At 40.2% G+C, this 16,013-nt stretch overlaps 1 protein-coding gene across 5 annotated transcripts in view; it reads right to left on the reverse strand.

Annotated features, from left to right (window-relative positions):
- TMEM266 (transmembrane protein 266) overlaps positions 1–16,013 on the reverse strand; it is an 86,497-nt gene that overhangs the window by 18,692 nt on the left and 51,792 nt on the right. For 4 of the 5 annotated variants that reach the window (XM_055805738.1, XM_055805718.1, XM_055805727.1 and 1 more), the window contains 3 exons: positions 9,780–9,836; positions 7,962–8,100; positions 6,364–6,479 (listed from right to left, as the gene is read on the reverse strand). In XM_055805738.1, coding sequence (XP_055661713.1) covers positions 6,364–6,479; positions 7,962–8,100; positions 9,780–9,836 — 312 coding nt within the window. The remainder of the gene's footprint in view (positions 1–6,363; positions 6,480–7,961; positions 8,101–9,779; positions 9,837–16,013) is intronic. The other variant, XM_055805745.1, reaches the window with a different exon arrangement.

Genomic DNA, 16,013 nt, shown 5'->3' on the forward strand with positions numbered 1-16,013 from the left:
TGTTCAGAAAGATAACAGCAGAAACTGATGTTGCCTACAAACCCAACACAGCTGCAGCTAATTATCACAGGCTCTCCCTTCCACTTTTTCATTACCTCAGATGATCAGCTTCCAGGTCCCATTTATGTTTGCCCTAAAGTCTATATAAGTCATTAAAACAGTAGAAAGCTGGAATGAAATACTGTTGCGTAACTAATTTATTTTTTTTATTGACAGAGAAGAGGGTATTTATTTTGATAATGCTGTTCGTCTCACTCCCACGTTCACTGTTACTGATGCAAAGTCATCTGTACGTGCTCCACAGAGATGCAGAACTGTAACCCTGTTACAGATGCAGAGCATAAGATAGAGCCAAACCCCAACCCAATATACTGCATTCAAATGCAAACCCAAAATCTGAGTCTCTAGCATGTTCAAAAAGGGACTGGGTGGGATGAAAAAAAAAATAATCACAGTTTATCCTAAGGATCGATTTAAGAAAATGAAAGGATGTTCAATAAAATACCTAGGAAAAGTTAAACAAGAAACTGGTATTTGCTCACAAAAGGCATGCATCTACTCAGGAAATCAGTTTAGTATTAATTATTTCCAATTATTACTTTAAAATTATCCCAAGATATTGTAGAAACTGGAATACAGTTTTAGCCACTAAAAGCAACCCACTAAAAACAAAGGTTAAGTCTAAGAGAAGTGGGTGTTCCTTATGGGCATAATTCAATGAGAGACTGCACAAGCAAATTATGTTGTAGGTGCTTGTATCTATCGAACATTATATTGAACACTGACCTCGGGCAGTTCTAATGTGTAAAAGAGCTAATGAGATTGCTCTGACTGCATGTCATACAGTCCAGGGCAGGTTAAATAAATCATTAAAAGGTATAAAACGTAACAGTCTTTTTAAGTAAAAATTCTGGGCCAAGTTAAACACATGAAATTTCTATTTGCAGTAGGAGCTGATGTAGCTATCTGAATGTAGACCTGAGCCTTCCTAACACAGAGTACTGCAGAAGAGCTGTACTGAGAAAACCATGTTGCATGCTTTCAGGTAGACCATCCTTCCTTCAGCCTCTAAGGAAGGATGAACATTATGCATACCATGAGGGGAAAAAAAAGAAAAAAGCATATAAACTTACAAAACATGCTTTGATCTGTTTAAATTAAGGCTTACTCATAGGTATCAGCTCTGTGTTAAGAACCTTGTAAATACCACAGAGCGCCAGCAGGCAAATAATGCTGTTGTGTGAAAGAGAACTTGTTGCTATCAAGGAGAGTAAGGTAAACCCTCTCCTGACCCAAGATAGTTACAACCTGAGCACTGGCCCAATTGAGACTGCTACTGACATTATTTACCAGGATACCTATGATATTCATCATCTTTTAACTACATGTACTTTGGTAGCTTCTGGTGGGTTCCTTTATCAGTAAGTTCCAACATACTTTGCAATAGAAAAAATATATTTGAAAACTACATAGTCTCACAGCTAATCTAGGCTGAAATGGACCTGTGAGGGTCATCTAGTCCAACAACCCACTTAAAGCAAGTCCGCTTAGCTCAGGTTGCTAGAAGCCTGTCCTGTCAAGTTGTGATTATCTCCAAGGTTGTATACACCACAACCTCCCCAGCAATCTGCTCCAGTGCCTGATCATTCTAGCAAAAATGTTTGTTCTTGTATCACATTCCAAGCTTGGGTACTGACACCCTGCACCTCTGAGAAGAGCCTGGCTACACCTGCCCATAAGGGAGCTGAAGACAGCGATAAATGTGTAATACAGGTGGCTAATGTGAAAATACCAAGAAAAAAAAGGGAGATTCTTATATGAGACCATCTGTATGAGTAGATTGTCAGGCATGAATAGAAAGTTAATTGATGGTAAGTTTAAACTTACTTAAGTTCGTTCAAAATTTGTTACATGTCCTCTTGTTGCACAAACTTCGCAACATTTTGGCAGGAAACAAACCAGAAAGAACTATGGGGCAACCTCTGCATCTCCTCACTCAAAGAATGCATCAGGTGATTATTTATAAGCAGGTAAAATGACAGAGACCTACCCAAAGCTCTAGACAACATCTTAGTTTACATGCCTGGTTTTATAAAATGTGCCACCCACCCTATCAGATATTATACAACATGCATGTAAGACTCAAAAAGGGGCTTAGCAGTGAATCATACAGTACTTCCCTTTAATGGCCTAGCAACGGAGTATGATTGACATAGTTTCAGAGAGATCAATGAACATTTTAGCCAGAAGCTTATTCGTGTCTAATGCAGGAGCAATAACTTTGCTCAATTCTATTAGTGCTGTCTGTACAGAATGCCCTGCCCTAAAACTCATCTGCCACTGGGATACAATCCAATGTTTATTTCCATTAGTTTAGCCATTGTTGGTAACAATAAAAATCAGGAGACAGTTGCAAACTAATGATTTACGGACAGAATGAAACACGGGATGACCTTGGCTGCCTTCCATTCACCAAGAAAATGACTGGTAGTTTGAAATAAATTAAAATTATTGCAAAAGGATAACATAAGTTATTCCTCCGATAGGTAATTTTACCAGCTAAATAGCCCTGTCATTAAACTAGCAGCTGTTGGACAAATTATATTCCAAGATAAAAATTATAATTTCCATAGTAGTTGCAGCTTTGAGAATGATGAAACTCCCAGTTCTATAGAAGCTGACAGAAAAGGAGCTCCTGCGATAAGGCTGAATACAGAGTCTTGGCTGGACTGTACTCAGCTGAATGACTCTTGTGAAAGTTAAGCAGAAAATATCACATAAGTATATCTATTATCAGAAGTGGAAATTCCTTTACAGGTGATTCCAGAGGAAAAAAGCAACTTCCCTGACTGGAATTCACATTGTTAATGAAATTTTGGAACTCTGTTTTTCAATTTAAGTTATTCTGATAAAACAATACCATCAGCAAAATACTCTTCATGTTTTTCACAGTAATTTCAGTGAAACTTTTTTACCTTTTACCTTTACCCATTTTTAGAAATCCCTGCTACTGTGATTGTTAACGTTTCTCATGTTTTGTGAAGTCCTATACAGCCACCTCAGCCCTTTCAGTATTTTCTGCCTTGACTACCCTCATGCTCCACTCCCTTTCAATGACTTCTTTCTTGGCCAATGGACAATAAATAAAACTGCAAACTACTCAAACAGTTTCAGTGGGGTACTACAGAGAACAAAGCAGTAGTCCATGCAACTCTAAGTTATAAAACATATTCTGGTTTTCACATGTATGGCTAGCCAAAAATCAACATCTGGAAAGAGTTTTCATGTTTGCAGAAGTATGTCTCTAATGTCATTTAGGAATGGAAATGTACTTTATAGTTGTGATACCCTATCACTGGCCAAAAAAAATGTACAACTGACAAAAGAAACAGATTTCAAAAAGTATGATGAAGGGAGGTTGCATCTTTCCTGCATTTATTTTTTTAAAGCAGGAACTCTCGGTTTTGCCTGTCATGTGTTAAGTACCAGCTTCAAAACAGGAAGGCATGGGACTTCTCAGAGAACTGGCCACCAATTATTTTGGTTTTAAATCTTGAACAAAACAGGCTAATACTTTTTCCCCAGTTTCTCTTCAGAAATAATGAATATTTTGTCTGAAACGTTCAAAATTAATTTCATCTGCAGAAGATGCCAGACTTTGAGAATTTCAATCCCAATTGCCTGATAAGCGGCAAAGCAGTAAGAAACTGAACACAGGATCTCAGAAAAGAAAGTGTTGGGACTTTCTGACAGGAATGTTTTCAGCCCTGTCTATAATTATCAAGTAAACTCAAATCATCAGTGTGATCACAAAGATGCAGCCTCACAATGAATCAGTATCTACATCCACTACTGGGGTGTAGGCAACCATGGTGGCTTGCCCGTTCTTCCTACTTGGGCTGGCACTGGTATGTCCCAGCATGTATTAGAGGCAACAGGTCAACCCCTACAGGCCACTGCCAGCCATCCTATCTGCCATGCCAGACATGGCACCACACACACAGCAGACTGGAATCCCTTGTGGCCAGCACTCCAGATTTGGGAACAGCCAGACTGCTGAGGCAAACCTTCACCCAAAAACACAGGGATGCACACAAATGCCACAAACAAGCCATCCTTAAAAAGGTCAGAAAAGATGATAAAATGAAAAAGCAAAAAAACTGGCAGAATTTTAGACATTAAATACCATTAGGAGACATTTTTCCCACCAGATACTGTACACAATGTTAATGTGAATATTATAATGCTGATAAGTTGTTCCTGACTGAATTATGAAGCTAATAATTTACAAAGGAAAGATGCAGTACTTGTGTCAATGTCTTACGTTGCTAACTGTAGCAAATTAGTACATTTACCTCATATTATACAGCTGAGACATTTGTTTGGCAGGCAGCCAGGACAGTAAAATAAGAAGGATTAGCATGCTGTCATTTTTCTATAATCCCTATTTTTCCATAGCTGATGACACTTGAAAGCTAGGAGAGAACCTGCTTTGTTTTCACAGATTTACTCATCTACCAATGCAGTATTTCTTTGTGCTTGATGTACAGCTATGCTGTAACCATCAGAGCTCAGATTAGGGCTACTATGCTCAGATGTTTTGCAAGCCGGGAATGCAGATAAGAAGTATATGGATGAGAATGGAGAGCAGCAAAAGCTGCTCCTGAACCCCACCTGGGATGAGTCCACCTTTATTCAAAGGCTATGAAATAACACCTTAAATTGTCTAGAGATTGAGAGTGTTATCTGGCTGCACAATACATTTCCTACAATTCAGTGTTTTCAAATGTATGACTGTCAAGAACTTTAGCCTAATAGTTGTCTGTCTGACAGACAAAATACTGCAACAGAAGTCCAGAAATCATTGATTTGCCTAGTGCATTTGGTCAAAGAATAATCCCTCCCCTGTAAAATGGGGTATATACCATTTCCTAGTTCTTTTCACAACCATGACAGAGCCATGAATCAATAACACTGTGCAAAGCCATCATGAAGAGGATTGAAGTTTTGCCATTGAAGATACTTAGACAGTTGGAAGAAACTAATTTTTGGCAAAAGTCAAGCCTAAATTTTAGGAATTGGTTACGGTTAACATGAGAGACTCTCTAAAACAGTGCTATGAAATGACACACAATGTCAACAGGTCTTTGAAATTCATCACACAGACAAGACAACCTAACACTACCAAGAGTTCATTGCAGCATCCTAGGCTGAGACCCCGGAGACCTGGAACTAAATCTAAAAAGCCATTTGGGGACTTAAAATACTTCTGAAAGCATCAGTATTTAGCTTCCTCGGTAAAATGTGGGCACCTAAATCTCTGCTTCAGATTATGTACCTTTTGGGCTGTTGGTCTGTTCGGGGACAAGTTGCCTCTCCTCCTGTCTGCTCAGGCCTGTCAACTTTTTGACTGATTAAGCCATTCAGACTTACAAGTCTCCTCATTTTTGTATTTGAAAAGCACCTACCACAAGTGGGAAGTGGGAACTGAAGCTAGAAATCTCCAGGATTTATTTGGACACCTCACAGTTACCCTTACAACTGACACAAGAAACAAGTCACTTGGGCAATCATTCTGCTGTGGTTTGACGGTTACCTGAACGCCCACCTAGGGTGGGCCTCAACATGCATCCCCGGTATCCCTGGTTTCTACTTTAAGTTAAGCTATTCAAGAACTCATTTGCATGAGACAAACTGCAAAAACTCCTGGCTCATTGCCCAAAAACAGTGGGTTTATGTGTTTTTCATGTGAAGGTATTAATTTGAGATATTTTAAGCTTTACCTTCCCTTACCTCAAAAGACTGAATCACTCAACATTTGGGGGCCTGGGAAAAGTCTTAAATCTTGACTTGGTTCCAGGAACTAGAAGCTTCTATTGCAACATTTTGAATCTGCCAAAAGAGTCTCTGACCTACAGGGAAGCTGCATTCTGCATTTAAAGCAGGGAGATTCATTAGCTTTCAACTGCATATACTTTTCCTAGGAATATGGCCTTAATATATCTGCAACTGCTAATACAGCCAACAGCAGCAATCACTTTGGCATGTTCTTTGTATCATGTCTAGCTATCTTTCCTCAATCAGTTAATTACACACTGGAAGCACTCTTTTTTCTATTTCATACTTTTGTTTTCCTCACCTTAAAAAACAAAAGCACAGCAGCAGAGGGAGACAACTGCTGTTTCACAAATAGCATGCTGACGATAGCCTGGCTGCGGCTAATACTTCCTTAACACCGAGACCTGTCACCTTACACTAGAAGTCCTAGGGATACTTCACAAACCTTAACTTGCAGCAAAGTACATGAACTGTTTGATTTGCCATGACAAGCTATGCGTAAAGAAAGACATAACTGAACTTTACCCCTTGTTCTTGGCAGATCTGGGTTAGTCTTTCCAGCTGCTCATCTTGAATAACCTTTGCCTTCTCATATTGCTGAATCATCATCTCCATCTCCACTTTCACTGGAAGGACATAGGCTGGAAAACACAAATAAGCACTTAAAGTAACCCAGCTGTGATTAAGTTTTTTTATCAGAGGGAAAACCTTTACAGGCCAAAAAGAGTGTCACCCCTTTCACTTGCATCTGGAGAACTAGAGTATTTCTTATAGAAAAAGCACTGGACTATTTCTTGTGGGGAAGGATAGCTAACATGTGCAGTGCATCAGCAGGGTCTAGATGTTGTTTGGTGAGACCTCCATTCGCCTGGCTGAGCTGAAAGGCGCCCAGCATGCTCCTCCTAGCTTCTGCTGCACTAATACAGTTCTTTTCCAGTGTTTACCACAGAATTCCTGAATTGTGTGGTAGGAGGATTTTCTGCTTAGAGTTAGGCCCATCCCCTCTAAACCTGAACAGCATGGCTCCCTTAGGAAAAGAACTATTCCAGAGCCCAGGGCACTTAATTCCTAGACTTCGCTGTAAGAAATGAATCCTTAATGGAAACAGCAGAATAAGAGGGATATTTCAAAAAACCGAAAAAGACGTGTGTCTTCTATTGTTTTTCCAAGCTGCAGCCCAGTTTTCAATAGGTCTTCTGAACACCCCTGGCAATTTTGCTCCTGTCATAACTATGGCAAACTCAGACTTGATCAGCAAGGCTGTTCAATGCATACTGCAATTCTTGTTGTTTTCTGAAACTACAGGAGATCCTGAACTTTTCTTGGACGCTTCAGTCGGAGAGCTTTCTTCAGCTCTGAATACAGAGCTTCCTGGGCATCTAAACCCAACATACCAACTTGATTCAGATCTTCCACATATGAGCAAAGTGACCATTTATTCCTTTTCCGCTTCTCTTCTCTGTAACCTGCAATGCCTGAAATCACTGAACACAAAGTAGAACAGTGAAGTCCTTGCTTCCAAGCACTGCCACCAGCTCTGCTCTCTGCAACCTCAACTTGCTGGGGCTTTATCATCTTCCCTGGTGCTTCCCTACAGAGATCTGTGCAAAACAATACCAATTCATGCTTCATTGCACACCAGCCCCGCAGAAAGCACCTTCAGCATGGAACCCCCATGGTGAGAAAATGCTCCTGGAATCTGACATAAAAATAGTATTACAGATGAAAACTTGGAAAAGAAAGCCCCAAGACAGAGTTAGCTGTATGGAAATAGAGAGGGTGCAGCAAAGATCAGAAAAGCAGATTGGAAGCAATTATTTTGCAGAATCAGGAAGCAGGTCAGGGCATTTGCTTTACAGGATAGGGGACGTGAAGATGTCTAACAGAAAACCAAACCGATCGATTATAAAGGCTCCTAGGTAACAGGAGATACACAGCCATGAACTCGAGACCTGCTCTCCTCCATGGGAGTCATAACTTTTCTGTTCAGTGCTTTTAAAATGTAAGAGGAATGAGAACGACAGAAACAGTGGTGGCAAAAGAAACTTTTTGTATTTTTAAAAAATCTTTTTTCCGATCCTGCCAGGTAATTCTGGGGAGTCATAAACTGTATCACCACTCACCATCAACGATCCTCTTCACCCTCCATATTCGTAGTGTGATAATAAGGCTGATAGCATCCCATGGGCTGCTGGGGCCATTAGCCACTGTTGAGGCCACCATTGGTGCCAAGGACAAGATTATGACAGCACCATCAAACACCTAAAGAGAAATCAGCTTTTTCAAACCCTTCCTAAAGACCGTAATGCTGCCATTCCTGCTTGGGGTCTTGAAGGGCTCCCACTTTGCCAAAAAGAAACGCAATTACAGTACATATTTGAAAGGGATCAAGCTACGGAAAGGCTGCATCCTTTTTAGGCAGCACAACAGAATTCCTTTGTGCATTTTATGAGGTGAGAAGAGATAAACTGTGGTGGAAGGGCAGGGAGAGAGAAAGGTATTTGGAAACACTGGCCAAAATCCCCAAGCAGAAGTGATAGCCTAAATGATATTACAGCCAAAGAGTTTTATTATCATTGGTATTTATTACCTGATTACTTGGCATTATGTCATCCCAAAAAAGGATACAGCCCCTGCCCATAGATCTTACTGTCTAAATGAAGAGATCAAGATGACAAGTAGAAAACGATGGAGCAAAGAGACTTGATGGCTCTTGGTCACGTCCTGACTGCACAATGTGTGTGGGAATGGCTGTGCATCAAGACAGAAAGACTCCCTGCTCTCACCTTTATTGAGCAGCTAGGTTTCCAAGGATTTTGACAACTGGGACTATTCAGAATGATTTGTATGACATTCGTTGCACTGGGATTAGATCAGAAAAGAATATTGTACAAAGTATTAGAAACGTGTGAGTAAATAAATTTCAGAGCAAACTGGCAATGGTGGTGTGCCTGCCCTACACTCACCTAGCAGGGTAGAAAAGAATAAATACCATGTTCTCACTCCTACTGAGACATTTCCCAGCTGCCAAAGACCATTGATTAATGGTTTGCATAAGGAAGTGGGACGGATTTTTATAAGCACCACACATTCAGAATTGTGCGTAACAATTTAGTGTGTTGAAAAGAAACACTTCTTACTGCCACCATTTCATGGGCAGTGAACAATATGACTCCATTTCAAATTACCAAAATGAATTATCAGAAATTGCTGCATTTAGTCTCACTAATGAGTCTCTGAATCAGTAATTTAAGTTTCACTTCAGTTTTTCTGAAAAACATGTTAAAAGGTTTACAACTTTAGTATTAAAATGTGTGAGCCTCTAGACCGAGAAAACCCATTTTTTTCTTCTGGTGCATCCTATGCAGTATTAATTTATCAGACCGGTATCAAGAAAGAGCTTTTAATTTTTCGGATCTCCAGATTTCTGTTAAGTTTAGGATTATGTGTTGCTTCTAACACATGTATTTCCTTATCTGCCTTTGCAACAGTATGCACATTCTACCTCATTTTTAATTTGAGGTACAAATTACAGTGTTTATCATAATTGATTTTAATTAAAAAAAAATTCACAACAAAATTGGGGGGTTTGCCAAACCACTATTTTTTATCAGAAAGTTTGTGTTGCTCATTATCCCAGGGTGGCAGTACCAACAGTCAGACTAGCACAACTCTAACAAAAGAGACACAAATAACAAAAATGCCACAATCCCTCCTTTCTTAAAATATTTCCAAATATTGCACTCTTCTCAGTGTCTCACATAAAGAGAGACGACATCATACAGCTATGTATACCTGCATGCAATGAGAAGAATGTGCATATTTATCAGAGTTAAAAGATACTGTATTGCATCAGGTCTACAACAAACTGCTACCCAAAGCAGTTTGAATATTCTTACTGTGTGTGTCTCAAAAACAGTACAAAGAGTAGGAGTGCTTACCTCTATTTTGTTTTCAATGTAATCCCATATGCCAAGGACCACAATCCTCAAAATAGTCTAGTAAAATAATTAGGGGGAAAAGAGACGATGAATGTTTTTGTAATTTTAGACAAACATTTAGTCTTTTATCTGTTTAGGGGATATTTTTTTGTCTTTATTTAAGCATTATGCATTTCTTCCGAATAATAGTAAGGATCTAGAAAAGCTACGCTTCTGTATTATAAATGCAGGTGTTGCTTTCCCACCACTATATTGACTCAGTGAAACTTCCATAAACAAGTTTCCAGTTCAAATGTTCATCAGCCTTTCCATCCTCCTACAAATTCGCTTTTAGACTTGTCAGATTTAGATTACCCATCCCTCTCCACCCCACCCCTGACCCAAACCTATACAAGATCCACTGTGGGGCCCCCTCAATTGGAATGGGGGAAGATTCTCTTTTCTTGCCATCTTTGATATGCCAGTGCTTACTATTTTCTAAGAAAAGAGAGGAGGCACTGCCCTCTCTTGATACCTAAAGAAACTGACATTTCGTCAATCTGAAGAGCAGAGGCTCCTACTCTCCCCCTCTGGAGTACAGGGCTCTTGGCCTACTATGAAACCTCCCAGAAAGTCACAGGATAAGGGAGAAAAATATCTCTGTGATCTTCCTCTACAAAGTAAAACAGCTATACGTAGCGTCAGTAGCTAGAAAAGAGGAATAAGGAGCGAACACAGAATGAACCAATGGTGAATTCCCATTTAAAAATTCAATGGCATCTTTCCTACTGATTTTTAACTTGGCTTTCGGAAAATGCAATGCAAAAATAAAAATCAATCATCCAACTAATGACTGAAATTGAATTCACATAAAAGTGTAACTGGTAGGGACATCTTCTGCCAACAGCAACATCAAGGTCAGATTTTGACAAACTGTACAGGCACGAAAAGTCTAACTGCAGCTGCATGCCTTGCGAAAAAGATCAAAATGCTACTGTCTCCATCACAGAACAGTACTAATGACAGAGCTCAGCAGGCCTGTGTGTGGGGGGTGACCAGGCCAAGAATTGTGCAGAAAAAAGTTACTCTGATGAATATATGTATCTCTTCTTCATTACAAATACAAATATATTAAATCCCAACCAACTCTGAATTTATGCCAAACATATCAGCGCTAATTGCAGAACACCACTGGGTTTTTCGGTAGTGTTCCCATGCATGGTTCTGCCAAACCCCATGAGCCCAATTGCCTGACTTGGCCCAGGATGACTGTACCAAGTTCTGTCTTGGCCCAAACCTGGGTAACAGCACTTAATCCTGTTTCGCAGAGGGGGACATTGCTGTGGGAGATATGGTCCTTTCAGACCCCGGCCTCATACCATCAATGAGCAGGAAAGGGAACCAGCCAACGCTTACTCAGAAATGGCGTATGAGGAGCATTGGCCAAGTCTGGCTAAGAAAGGGAGTCACTAGCCAGAAAAGAAAGCACAGTGCTCTCCTTCCTCTACAAAAAATTACGAGACTTTACATAGACACCAAGAACTGTTAATGCTGCTGGTCTGTGCTCCTAAAAAGAACATTTTACTTCCAAAGCATTTTACAAATGCAGTGTAGGAATAAAGCTCACAGCAATTTCCTTATTAACTTATATGTTCGACATTTCTATGTGGAGGAAGAGGTACACAACAGCAGCTCCTCAAATCCCTCAATGACCCCAAATTCACCAGCATGATGTGATGTAAACACAACGTGTAAGTACACTTGCTGCTGTAAAACTAAGGCACTCCTGCAGCCTCAACTCAGGCCTTGAGCAGAATACTTTCAGACAAAACCATCCCAGCTCCTCTGTAAGCACCTCCCTTGCTCCCCTGCTGAGAAGCTCCACAAAACTTAAGCACAAGTTACTGGTGAGCCTGTGAGTTCAGCTGTATCCGTTACCCTCAGGTCTGCCACAGCCAGTTCCACAGTGGCCAGACATTGGGAAATGTAGAAGAGGTGCCTTCATTAAAGCTTGGATGCTACCCTTCCTACAGCAATTCTGTTGACAGCATAGAGAAACCTGGCTCCTTCTACACCTAGGCAGCATTTATGAAGTGCTAGGTCAACTAACTAAATGATGGCTGAACACTCAACACCTTCACAGTAACTGAGGGTTAAAATCTTTTGACCTTTGGATAGGTGTGCACAAAGGTATTTTCACTGAAATAAGGTGTATCTGCACAAAGAGATTTGAAACACTGTCTCACAACCCTAAATATGATTTAACATGGGGCTGTTGAGGGAACACGAAAAAGGATTTTCCTTTCTACCTTTTTGAATTCCTCATCACAGTGTTTAAATCAGACTGTGCTGCTGTCATATTAATGGGTGTGAGCAGTTCCAGGGGCTGGAAGCTAGCACAAATGTTTCCATTTTCAGTCTGCTGGTGTGAATCAGCACAAGTCAGCAGTGACTGCGAGTCTACTCAGCAGACAATTTAATGCAGTAATGGTTGTTGGTGCTACCTCTGGAAGATAGGTCTCCTCTTCACAAAATACCTTGATGATTAGCATCTTTGCTCTCAGCTAGAGCAGACACACTGTGGGAAGGGGGAGTGTAAGGGCAGAATGAACCCAGCTCCCCACCTGAGATGCACTCTTCAGAACAAACTGGGCACAGCTTGTTCTGTATGGAAGGTCTTAAAGATATGTATCAGCAATGTCACTCTTAACAAAAAAAGCCCACATCGTCACTGAAGTGACAAGACTGTCAGGCAGCTTTTCCTTGGTGCCCTGGGGAAAAGTACCATGACTTAGAAAGTCACAGACCGCATGCGTCTGGAGACACAGGTGCCATACACTTACTACTCACTGGCCAGTCTTCACTAGCAGCAACACCAAACTAGGTTTAGCTTCCTCTACTCTCCCTCTGTTCGTACAAAGCACAAGATACATCCACTGCTGCTGCCATAACTCTTACCCAGAGGAGTCTGAACCAAGCAAACGTGGACTTCACCGAGCAAATCTCCCTGACTGTTCAATATCATACTTTGACTGAAATGAAAGCATTGGCATTACCTATAAACAACATCTTAGTACTTTCCCTAAACTATCAAAAATATATTTCAAACAAATACATACTGCATTTGATTGTGTACTTTCTCTGTACAGAACCTAAAAAATGAGAACCTGTAGCAGAATCTGAAAAAAACAGAGACAGAAATCAATAATCCAGGAAGCTTCCTATGTACATGTACCAAACCAAAAAACGCATATGAATTAGGAGAGAATTGCAAACTGTTCATCACAGACAAAATATAAACGTTAGTCACAACTCTACCATTTGTAGACTGTAGAATCTAGAAGAAATAGGGAAAAAATGGAGCAGCACTGCTGTTTCCTACTGATGTGCAGGCATTTTTCAGCACTGTAGCAAACGCACACATAGTTTTGCATTACACAGGCATTCTGCATTTTGGGACAGATAGATTTGAAAGCAAACGTTAAATATCAGTGGGAGTACTCTTCTGTTAAAGGCCACTGCCAGCTTGTTTTTTGTACTTGCAAAAAAATGCTTTAGCATTTCTTGACTAGAAGTCTTTCAATTAGAACGTCCTTAACATACAGATTTTTTGGTTGTATCAAAGGTTGTACCTTTTTTGTTTTATGAGAAAAGCTAAACTATAACATAAAAGTCTGTCCAGTGCACTAATAAAAGGGAAACGACTGAAGACTTCTGTTAACTTCTTTAACTCGCAGGAAATGCAAAGAGAAGTAAAATTTTAAACTGTTTTTCAGACAGAAATGTAATTTTGAAGTTGACAGTATCCCTTGGTGACAACACAGTTGTCTGACCTACATTAAGTGTCCTCTGTGAAGTTTATGAAGCACTGTGTGACACTGCAGGTTTTCTCTCTAAGGGAAACCTGGTCAAGTCCTTTGCTGAGCCACCCGTGTGAATTCCCACAATCTGTGCGAGCTGGCTACATTTGTCAGCTGACTGCAAATGTGCATTAGGTAATTTTAAATACTTTCTTGCTTGCAGTTAGTATGCAATTTTCTAGTCAGTGACTCACTGTGCCAAATTAGTCCATAGATTAAAGAGATCAAAAGCAGGCAGCACAGGAGGTGAAGCAGGCCCACCAGGTTTAGCTAACAGCAAGGAGAGCAACTCAGCACTTCAAGATGGAGTAGTGGTAGCACACGAGACAGGAGGAGGGAGTGGGGTGGAAGAGGTGTCTTTAGAAGAGCCCTTCTTCCTTCCACTGCTACAAAACCAATCTATCTGTTACAGAGTATCTTTAACTCTGACTTGTACAGAAACTCTGAAGATTAAGCTTCTGCCTTTCGGATATACCTTGTAAAGATAAAGTATTTATTGAAATCTTTCCCAGAAAGAACACCTTGTACCCAAACTGTAATATATAACCTCACTGGTTTGGGTCACTCCACAGAGGCCTTAGCTCATTCCCTCCTTCAAAGAATCTCCTCTTGCTATCTTCTGGTGCGCCCATCCTGAGACCCTGCATTGGCTGTTCTGGCACACGCTACCCCCAGCCCACCAGCGCACGGAAGAACTTATCAGCATCTTTAAACTGAGATCTCCTGTTTCCAGTGCATAGGCATCCTCCTCACGTGGTTCCTCTTCCGTCAAGCTCTCAAAGGCAACACGTAACTACTGACCTTACTCCGCATATTGCCCAGTACAAAACGCTCCCTGTGTACTGTGCTCTGTAACTGCTGTGGCTCTATTAGCACATGTGGTCACAGAGAAATAATTAACTGCAAAAGCGTGGTGACACCCACAGACATGAACACAGTATATTCTTTATTCTTTTTCACTGACTACAGCTAATACTACCCTAATAGGATACAGGATCCAAATGCATAAACACTGCAGGTCTATGTGTTCTTCCATTCTCCCGTAATACCTGTTCTTAGGATATGGAAAAAAATAATTAATTTTAAACTGACAACTCTGGATGGATTAGAAAGGGCTTTTCGGGAACAGGAACAGCTTACTAGAGACACAGTGCACTACCATAAGGTAAATGCAGATTGGATAGAGAACTGTTCTTAAAAACCCTGCATCAGACGTTCCCTCCGGGCCCGATTACACTAGCACCAATTCCTGTCTTTGAAGTGCACCACGTAAAAGGTGCTGGACTGTCACTGTCAAGAGATGAAAGCACAGATGAAGCACGGACAGAGCACACCATATAGGTCAGGTATATTCTTGGAAATGACACTGGCAGACTGGCATTTCAGGAAGGTGTCTAGCTAAATTCCTAGACTTCCACAAAACCATTTCCCTTGGTAACTCCTTTTTTGTGAAGCAAGAAAAATTATTAGAAAAGAATTTGCACAGTATATTAAATATTTATTTTTTACACACCGGCAAAGAAGGAAGTTTAAATTAACCTTTATAAATCAGTATATAAAATCCGTACCTTTGTTTCTAGATCCCCCAATCAACCCCCTTAAAAATCAAAACATACACAGCCAGCAATGCAGTGCATTTATGCACCATGAGAAAAGTTGTGTGCACATTGAATGAAAGTAAATATCCACAAAAGAAGCCATAGCTTATGGAAGACTTATAGAATTAATAGAAGATTATGATCTTTCTGCTTAGCTGTTTAAAGCTCAGAAAAAAATGTAACAAAAAAACCCATAACTGATTTCTCTAATATAAAATTATTAATTTGTTACGAAAAATCTATATGAGAAAGGCAGTATTTTCTCTGTCATTTGGGATGTTTTTCTTTTGTAACAGAACCTTAGTAGTAGGCTCTTCCTTAGCAACTTGTGTTCCTTCCAAGGACTGCTTTTAACAAGGAGTAAAGTGTCAAACTACTACAAATACTTCCTTTAAACACATAGGATGAGGAAAACCTTGGGTTGTTTTTTTTTCCCCTGAAAGCGAAAATCTAAAATGCGCTTGTGAGCCATAGCTAACGAAACAAATTCTTTATCAGCTAGGACTCCAGACTTACTCTACTCAATTTGAGAAATTATTTCTTGGACGCAGATGCAGGAAAAAAGTTGCAATTCCGTGACTGCCTAACTTTTAAGCACATCAGAAGACTTGGTTACTCCCAGGGAAACACTCAAGTGCTGAAAGCTAGCAGAATGCCTGAGTGCTTGGCTGACTGAAGCACATACAGAGCAATGCAAACAACTAATATCAAAGAACTCAATTCTTGCACGCAAACAGTCTCATCAGTCTTAGTGGAAAAGAAGAACTGAACAACAGCTACAGAATCAAATATTTGTG

This window comes from Falco peregrinus, chromosome 1 (genome assembly GCF_023634155.1).
Source record: "Falco peregrinus isolate bFalPer1 chromosome 1, bFalPer1.pri, whole genome shotgun sequence".
Taxonomy (NCBI): domain Eukaryota; kingdom Metazoa; phylum Chordata; class Aves; order Falconiformes; family Falconidae; genus Falco; species Falco peregrinus.